This window comes from Zeugodacus cucurbitae, chromosome X (assembly GCF_028554725.1).
Source record: "Zeugodacus cucurbitae isolate PBARC_wt_2022May chromosome X, idZeuCucr1.2, whole genome shotgun sequence".
Taxonomy (NCBI): domain Eukaryota; kingdom Metazoa; phylum Arthropoda; class Insecta; order Diptera; family Tephritidae; genus Zeugodacus; species Zeugodacus cucurbitae.
Genome location: NC_071672.1, coordinates 29446192 through 29456360, shown reverse-complemented (window position 1 = coordinate 29456360; position 10169 = coordinate 29446192). Strand labels below are relative to the sequence as shown.

Here is a 10169-nt window from a genome sequence, read left to right as displayed (position 1 = left end):
CTAAAAAGATATAAAGTCACATGTTAGGAAGTGTGGTTATTTGTATTCATAATTGATTAGAATTTGCAGACCTGCAAACCTTCGCAGAAATCGCCTTAAAAATATAAAATTATGCCGATGGTTAATGGTTACAACGACCAGATCAATGTAAAGACCTATTCGAGTTCAGCTCCACGAGAAAGTCGAGCGGCCAAGACAAGATCACCAACAAATAAAAACTACAAAATTGATGAAAAGCTGTCAAAGACGCAAAAATGTTTTTCTAAGGTTTCAAAGTGGAAACCAACCACTTGTAGTAATTTTGTAGTGGGGAGTCTCTGGTAAAGACGTTACATTTCTTCAATACTGTGAAAAAGTAATTAAAACTTGGACAAAGAAGAAGAATGCGTAGCAAAACTACTCCTCGAGAGTATTGCTTCCGCTCAAGCGAACAAAGCACAAACCCCTCGGCAGTGGCTTAAAAGCTGCAGTTGGTTGCTCACTGTCTGGAAGTTTAGACTTGAAGGCATTGGACAACAGTTTACAATCAGAATTCTAGAATATGGCCTGTAGAATATATGTATATGATTGGCGTATAACCGTTTAGCCGAATCGATGATAGCGCGATAGTGTTGAATATGCCACAGAAATTTGGAGTCTAAACAAATCTTTGGTTGGAGCAGCGTCGTCACACCAATAGAAACTAGAGTAGCAAAACCATCGATAGCCGCCCTAGGAGCCTCAGTAAAAGGTTTTCAAATAAGGTCTTTCAGCACATCAACAACCGATGAAAATGAAAATGCAGAGTGGCAGCGTGAGTCAGTAGTCCATAGCTGACACCGGCACATATTGGTATTCCATCCATTCCACTGAAAAAATTATCTTAACTAAAAAGTAATGTTAACTCATTTCCGTCGTTCGAATGTTTTATCAGCAATAACACACGTTAAGTAAGAAAAATTTTGGAAAAGGACTCTGTTCGTGCAAATAAATCGTTTATGTATGAGGTCCTTCCATTCCTTCGTTAGGTTAACTTCAAAGGCTGACTCTCCGACAGCTGTCCAATTGGATCCCAGTTTGACAGCTGAAGCCAGTGCATTGTGATGCCAAAAGACTGCTAGGCATCGAACGCAAAGAAGATCCAAAGAAAGAAGGATTCATCGATAAATTTGAGCACTTAGCTCTTATCGCATTATTTGTATCAAGACAAACAGAATAAATTGATTTAAACTTGATGGATTCTGTTAAGTTTGACTTTACTTAAAAAGTTATTACAACTACAACTTTCTAACTCACTCGTTCATAGCGTAACTAGGTGTGTAAAGTAGATGTAGGGCGAAAATCAACACTTACCTTCTTATTGTTAGCCACGCCCTTATTTTCCAAATGGCATCATGCTAATTCATCCGCTAGCATACCACAATAAACACTGCGCCCTGCCTAATGCTTGTTACAGTGTTTCTATTTTTTTCTCAGTTTAGGACTAAATACAAGTCATTGTTGCTCTCTTTTTACTTATAAACAAAATAGTGCAATTCTTTTCAACTGCAATCAAGTGTGTAAGCGCGAGCAGCACGAAATAAACCTCGCTCTAACAGAAACGAACATAAAATACCCTGGTCCCTAATGAATATGTGTATGTATGAACGAAACAAATTTAGTCAAATTTACAAATTCACCATTAAAAAAGCCAATTTACCAATATTACTGATCAGACTAAGAGTCATGCTGTTTAGTTGAGCTTCTGTGGCATTCTTGTGCATTGGCAGCATGGAGCCACATAACCAAAACGGGTCTTGAAATGGCTCCATCCATTGCATGAATCATAACTAATCGATATAGAGTTTCGACGGCATATCCTTACCGCATACGCAGCAGAAAAATTAAACGAGGACTAAAATTGAGAAACTTGGAACACATATTCTTTGGCGCCCTGAGGAGGTTGCTTTCGAAGATGGGCACAGTCAGTCCACTGCCACGACCACAAAATGGCGAAAATCGGAAACACATGGAGTCATAACTAAGCCATAAAAAAAGTTACGGAAGTAAAATTTGGACCAGTGGATCACGTTAGGGAGGGGCATATTTGGGTGTAATTTTTTTTTCAAGCGGATCACAAGCACGCCAACTTCCCATATAACTCAATTCTGAATTCCATCTGATTAGTTCACTTCATAATATTTACATAAAAAACCAATGAAGATAGCGGAATAAAACTTTACACAAATACTGTATATCATATGTGGCTTCATTTATGAAAAATTTTTCGAAATCGGACTATAACCTTTCAAGGCCCGGAAGGAAATTTGTTTCTCCTAACTTTGTGTCTCTCTTCCAAAAATTATTAAAATCGGATCAGAACTTCCCCTAGCTGCCATATGTCTAATTATGTGCGGGCTTTATCTTTATTATTGGAGTCTTTTTGCTGTTTAGCGACCATATTGGAATACTAACAAAAGTATAATTCAACGGCGACATTTGCAACGATAGTAATAACACAAATCAATTTAAAACAATAATAAAGAAAACGGAAACAGAAACGGCAAATGTATTCCAGAAAATGTTTTGAGCCCGGTAATCTCCAAGAATTACTTCTCCAAGTCTACGGTCATGTGCCTGGCTACACAAAGCTGTGTTTTACATGAGCTAAGTGTGACCTACCTAACCAGCCCCAAGTCTCTTTAACTAAGAGAAATTGCTCATTTTCTTAAATTTCCATAATCATTTATTTTATTTAAAAAACAGTAGTAAACAAAAGTGAAAATTGTCTTACAAACTAATACAGTTAATATCATAAAAAATTGTGTTTTAATATTAAATTTATTACCAGTAAACAATTAGACTACAAACACAAAATAACATTATTATATAAGAAAATATTTTTAAAGCTAATACTTACAAATACAATAAAATAAGTTTTTGGTAAAAAATAACTTTGAAAAGAAGATTCGAAATTAACTCCACTGATGGTTGCAGTAGTTTCACAAATGATACATAGAAGTTCACAAGGAAAACAACCATATTCGAAATTCATCCGACGAGATCGGACCATATTTTGTCAAGGCCCCAGACAACAAATATGATGACCTAAACGCATATTGCTGAAACCTGGTACTGGTGTTGAAAACTGATACAGAACTGTTATAAAAAAATAATAATTGTTACAAGCATGCGAGCGGTTTTATACCATATTGATCCATTAATATGTAAGATATCTCATCAATATTAAGTGAAGTGGATACCATTTTTTACCATATTTATATCTCAATAAACTTTCGTTTTGTGTTCCCCGCATTAACCGACGCGTTCGAAACTGGTAGTTTTGCTGGACCTAGCGCGAATATGGAATAGAAGATACAACAACGACAACACACTTGTATTCAATAGTTCCAGTCGGTAAAGCAATAGAACCAAACTAATACTAAAATTTATTCAACTATGCCATGTGAAACCAGCGTGAGACGCATCTTCGTTCTGGAGACTTTGCCGATTTAACTCCTACTTATCCAGTTTGAACAATTACATACAGAATATATGCCCTGCATGCAACTCCTATACCACTGCCCGCCTAGAGCCGAAACCCGCAGCCCCGAAACTAGACTCGGATGCAGAAACCGAAGTATTCACAGTTAAGATACGAGGTCCTATGTTCCATCTAGGAACTATGGGAAAATATATAAACACATCGCAACACAATCGTACTCATTATAAAATCCAATACAAACGTTTGATTAAAAACATTTTATAAAAATAAGTATCGTTTGTAATGTGCTATATGGACCCATAAATTACAATATATAAATATCAATATTCCCGTAAAAAATATGTTCATGTATCCACTGAAATTTACCTACCTTGACGTCCTACTATTTCGGCAACATGTTCTGAACTGGGTACTGGCACACATTCCGTCATGTTTTGCGATTTCTTGGAGCGATCTTCTATTGTAGTTGGTAATAATGGAGTTGGCATCGAAAAATTATTAAATGATATACTACTGTTTCTGCTACCATTGTTGCTTATTAAACCGTTTATATTATTTTCACTAAAACCATTGGAAGCAGCTGACACCGTAGGCTGAATACTTTTATTGGCGCTTATATCGACTTTTTGATTCGGCTGTTTTTGTTGCAAATCGGCAATTACTTGTTGATTACCTATTTGTTGTTGACTAGATAGATTGTTGTTTTTTTTACGAATGTTCATAGAATGTAAATTTGGTTGGATTGTAGCCGTATCATTTACACCGACGGCTGTTATCTCCAAAGCAAGTTGAAGAGCTCGCTGATCGCCAACATGAAACTTGTGGTGATTTTGTTGTTGTGAGCGATCTACTGAAACGAGACTATTAAAGACTAGATGAGAGGATCCTCTAGAAGGTGCTGATAATAGATTAATATTTGTAGATATGGGCGCAGACATCATGGTTGCTGTAGAAGATGCGGATGTCGCTTCAATGGACAACATATTTGATGGGCAAACGTTTACAGTTGGCGAAAGCAGTGCAAGATTTGATGCAGTCGCTTCCATAACTGTATATGCTTTATTTATTAAAATGATGGCACTTCTTAAACAGCGGCGATTTAAGTTGAGAACCTTTTAAAAATTCTGCAGGAACTTTACCATGCGGTTGAAAGCAATAGAATGATATGAATGGTACAAAAGCTGCTGATATATGAACGAATAATCACAATCAGTTAATAGTAATGAGATCGCTGCTAATATGAATTGTTGATGCGTATGTGCTGTGTATAGTAATTTGACTGTAGGTGTCTCTAAATGGTTTTATTTTTTTTTTTAATTTCAGTCGATATTTTTTATAGTCTGCAAATAGAAAGGATTTGATAGTTGACAATTAGGATTCGCAAGCAAATTATTGCTAACACTAAAATAGCTGTGGAAAAAAGTGAAAAGGTATGAGTGGTGTTTATGCTTACCATGTTAGGAATGTTGAAATTATTATTATTTTTTTTTTCAAATATATAAATGAAATAATTATATAATAACTTTCGGCCATTGTTAACTGAAAAATCACTATATTGTTATTTTATAAAATATAAAACAAGAAAACCAAAAGAAATTCCGCAGTACAGATAAAAAAAATGTAAGTCGTGACTGATAATACAAAACCATTCGGTACTTGACCATTCTTGTTCTTTTTAAATTGCGACCGATAATTATTGAAAATACTAAAGTCAGCTCGGAGCTAGCTTAGCTAACTTAGCCATTTCTTTCTTAAAGCGCGACCGAAGGTGTGCTATTGTGATATACAGTAAAAAGTTGAGTCCGTCCGATTAATCGGCATCGGTTTTTTCAGGCCAATTCTTAGAAAACATTTGTACTTTGTATGCATTTTATTTAAAAATATCGTTATTTTTTGATCGCATTAAAGCTTAAAATACAAATTCTGTTTCTTTTAAAACACAGCTTGATTCATATTTCACGGAACCCAAGGAAAGTTTAGAAAAATAGGTAATCCAGTATTTTTGCATTAATTTGAAGGTTTTATTTGGCACCAACCGTTTTATATTAAACACAGTTGCACAGTTTTGTTCAACTACTTTTTTTAAAACATAATTTCATTAAATAATTAATTAATTAATTAATGTCACTTTTATGGAAACCCTTGTTTTTGTTGGTAAAATAGTTTTTAGAATTTCTCTTGACCCAAATTTTTCACAAGCAACATAACTCACCATAGGCAGGAGCAGGTCTGGACTATAATAAGGTGGCAAAAGAACCTTGCAAACACCGTCCCAAAGCTTCTATCGGGTCACTGTCAACATGTGAATCGTGACTCCTCAGAAGCAAATTGCGATGCGGAGCAACAGATCTTCCGTTACCTTTACCACTTTCGTTTTAAAAACACTACAATAGTCGGGAAGCCTAAAACTTGAAAAGAAGCTATCTGCATTATACTCCACCGCCAGTCTTCCTCGCCAATTTAGGCATGCATTTTCCAGCTATGTCCAGGGTTGCTACGTATATACAGTCAAATATTAGGTGCCAAGGTTGTTGTGGTCCGAAGCGCAGCAATCATAGTAATGAGAATCGCGCTTACTATTTTTTTTCGCGAGTGAAGCCTCTTCAGATATAATTATGGCTTCATATAGCCAAAGAACCACATAATAGACCCTAGTTCATATTCAAATCAGTTAGTTTAAAAATAACAAGTGAGAGGGTTGGGCTCCGTTTGCAATAAAGTGCGTTAAAAAAGTAGAAGTCATTGGGACTGCTTTTAGAGATCGAATCAATTAAATGTAATCATAAATCTTTGCATTAGCAGATTTGTTCTTGATATTTGCAAGTTCTTCTGTGCTGAAATTAATATATATAAAACTTATTTCTAATGATCAACATAGTTCATATAGAACCTTTCCATAATAACAACTTCTTTTACATGAGTTAATTAACATAACGTTATTCAAAATTCTAATAAATAAAATATTTTCAGTTGAACGTAACTGCTACTATACAAACTACATATATTTACAAAACGATAATTTTCGACCTATATTGGAAATTTTAAATACGTATTTAAAACTTTGGTCTATGTCGCCGATGTCTAAATAAACTACAATCCACATACAAATAAAAAATATTTAAACTAACCGACAACTTCCCAAACGGAAAAAATCTAATTGGATAAGATACAAAATATATAGAGCACTCTTCAAATGTATAGACAATATTCGTATCAAATTTTATATATATTTGCATACACGCGCCCTTCTTTTATGTATAGTTTTAAAATATTTGCAAACACAACAATAATACTTTGGGCAGGAATACTATTAAATCCACTGTAAGTATATATGAACCTTAGGCCGGTAGTGTAACTATATTACAGCACATACTTTGTACGTGGTTAGATATATGTCTGACACAATAAATCAACTTGATATATTTAAAACTTACTTTTTAAATTGCAATAATTTTATACGATTTTGGAGTGGAACTTTTTGTACAATATACAAAATGTACGTTAACAGGAAACATCACTTCTATCCCATTGATGTAAAAGCCAAACCAACTGGTCTTAAAAACAAACTATCCGGAATACCAATAAAGACGAACCAAACAACATATCGATAACTAAGAAAAGTGTGTATAATATTTTTATTGTCAGTAAGTTGAGAGCAACCTAATAGCGAGTTCACATTTACCTGTTTTGGAATTGTTCAGCATTTGGATACAAACCTGCAAGACGGATAGCGTTAAGAGCTGTATACATAGACGACGACAAGCGACGAGCTGTCAAATATTAAAATACACGCGTTCTTATGGGCACAGCTTTTTAGACAACAGCATGACTTCGCGACAAAAGAGTTGAAGTCTTCGCTGTTGCCAAATTAGAAATGTTTCTAATTTTGACGACGACAATGGCCGTTGTAGAGCTGCCACTAATATGTGAAATGTAAGATTTTTCAAAGTTCTAACAAGTATATAGTAACAAGCAGAAGCGAAAAATAGCTTTGATATATCATTTATAATGATAACAATTGATTATTTAAAACAAATAAATCGACCTATTTTTATATTTTCCACAAATAATTTCACTTTAAACAAAATATGTAAATTTTATTGAAGTGAAAGATTTCAGTACGGCAACTATGAAATTGCTGTTTGATATGTCGCTGACGTGTTCAAAATGTTCAAGACGCTGGTTTCAACGCGACATTTGTGATCAGCCAGCGGTACGTCGTGTCGTGTCGTCGTCTTTGTGTTCAGCACTTTACTCATCTTATGGAACGGTGGTCACCACTAAAAAAAAAGTCGTATTATTTTTGTGGTCACTCTTGTTCTAGCATCAGGAAAAAGGTTAACACTTCTCCTCTCTTACACTTTTTGTTTTGGAAAGCCACACGTCACTCTGTGGTTAGCAGAGCTATCTGAAGTCGTTTGTTTGCTTCATCAGTTTTTCGTCACCCCTTAGTCACTGGAACTGGTCATTTGTGTGGTCACCGTTTCGTTACTAAAATTTGGTTCAGTGGTCACCTCACAAATAAAAAAATTTCTATTTTTTTTTATTTATTTAATTGTATGAAGTATTTACATTTATAAATTAGTATGGTATTTTACATTTTTTATAATTAATTTTCAAATGTTAGCATTTCAGTACAGAGTAAACTCTCATTTTTACAGACGTATTTGCGACTATACTTCGTGCATTGATACAATTTATATATTTTACATATAAAGCTAGTATTAATTGTTAAATTTTTATAATATACAATTTCTCAAAAGTTTTAACAATTGATTTTTAGTGTTGTTATAACAAATTAATTGTTTTTTCATTGGGGAGTTTTTTTATGTTGTACGAATGGATGAAAACACTCCAGCTCTGAAAGTGTTCGATGCACTACCCGCTGGAGGAAGCCGCGGAAAAGGACGACCTCCACTCCGGTGGAAAGACCAAGTTGCAAATTGACCTGGCTTCACTTGGTGTTTCCAGTTGACGCCAAAAAGCAAAAAGGAGGAACGAGTGGAGCGCTCTGGTGGATTCGGCTATAATCGCTTGAGCGGTTTCTACGCCAAATATATATATATATAACAAATTAAATTCCACTACTATTACGATTGTTACAAATATTCGTACATTCGCAAAATTACAATATCGTAAAACAGTTGTTAATTTTTACATGCATTTCATTTTACGACAATCTTGCAAATATGCAAGACCAAGGCATGCTTACAATTAATTCACAATAAGCTTATATTACAACAATTTTGCCAAAGAGCGCTCATTTAACATTTGTTGCCATATTGCAAATTTACTATATACTTTGGGTGTTGCTCAACGTCAACTTACATATCCGGGAATACCAAATTCAGACATCGCGGCGTAAAGGCAGCTCCTTTTCGTGCAGTGGAAAGCAGCTTTAAAATCGACAAAAAGGTGGTGTGTGTGGATCCTCTTTTCACGGGTCTTCTCCAAGATTTGGCGCATGGTGAATATCTTGTCAGTTGTGGATTTTCCAGGTCTAAAGACACACTGATAAGGTCCAATCAGTTTGTTGACGGTGGGCTTTAGTCTTTCACACAGTACGCTCGATAGAACCTTATAGGCGATATTGAGGAGGCTTATCCCACGGTAATTGGCACAGATTGTGGGATCTCCCTTTTTATGGATTGGGCAGAGCACACTGAGAATCCAATCGTCAGGTATGCTTTCTTCCGACCATATTTTGCAAAGAAGCTGATGCATCCACCTTATCAGTTTTTCGCCGCCGTATTTGACTAGCTTGGCCGGTAATGTATCGGCTCCCGCCGCTTTGTTGTTCTTCAAGCGGGTAAATGCTATTCAAATTTCTTCATGGTCGGGTAATAGAACATCTGTTCCATCGTCATCGATTGGGGAATCGGGTTCGCCTTCTCCTGGTGTTGTACTTTCACTGTCATTCAGAAGGTCGGAGAAGTGTTTCCTCCATAATCCCAGTATGCCCTGGACATCAATTACCAGATTACGACCTTGTTCTCTACATGAGGATGCTGCGGTCTTGAAACCTTCGTTAAGTCGCTTAATTTTTTCATAAAATTTTGGAGCATTACCTCTGTCTGCCAGCTTCTCAAGCTCTTCGTGCTCACGCATTTCCTCCTCTTTTTTTTTTGTTTGGAGATGCGTATCGCTTCCCTCTTCAGCTCTCGGTATCTGTCCCATCCCGCACATGTTGTGGTCGTTTGCAACGTTGCGAGGTAGGCAGTCTGTTTTCTCTCCGCTGCGAGACGGGAATCTTCATCGTACCAGCATGTTTTTTGTCGTTGCCGAAATCCAATTGTTTCCGCTGCAGCGGTACGCAGTGAGTTTGAGATGCCGTTCCCTTATACCGAGATGCTGAGGAGTGCTCTCAGAGAGCAGGAGTGCAAGTCGAGTACAGTATTTCGTGGCTGTCTGTGGCGATTGCTTTTCGACGTCGAACCTTTCTTGTGTTTGTTGACATGCGTTTTTTGCTGCACAGAGGCGAGTGCGTATCTTTGTTGCAACTAGATAATGGTCCGAGTCTATATTTGGTCCTCGGAGCGTACACACGTCTAAAACACAGGAGACATGTCTTCCGTCTATCACAACGTGATCGATTTGGTTCCGCGTGTTTCGATCACGAGACAGCCAAGTAACTTGATGCATTTTCTTATGCTGGAATCTGGTACTACAGACGACCATATATGAGCGCCTAGAACGCACCAAGTAA

General features: G+C 36.2%; 1 protein-coding gene across 9 annotated transcripts in view; it reads right to left on the bottom strand.

Moving 5' to 3' along the window:
• The window catches only part of LOC105218336 (uncharacterized), a 54677-nt gene extending 47566 nt beyond the window's left edge, over positions 1-7111 (bottom strand). For 8 of the 9 annotated variants that reach the window (XR_008472148.1, XR_008472150.1, XR_008472149.1 and 5 more), the window contains exons 1-2: positions 6898-7102; positions 3834-4803 (exon numbers count right to left, since the gene is read on the bottom strand). Coding sequence is in view for 1 of the 9 variants with exons in the window: in XM_054235445.1 (XP_054091420.1) it covers positions 3834-4509 (676 nt within the window). In the remaining 8 variants the exon portion in view is untranslated. Of the gene's footprint in view, positions 1-3833; positions 4804-6897 lie in introns of all 9 variants that reach the window. The other variant, XR_008472155.1, reaches the window with a different exon arrangement.
• Positions 7112-10169: the final 3058 nt, after the last annotated feature.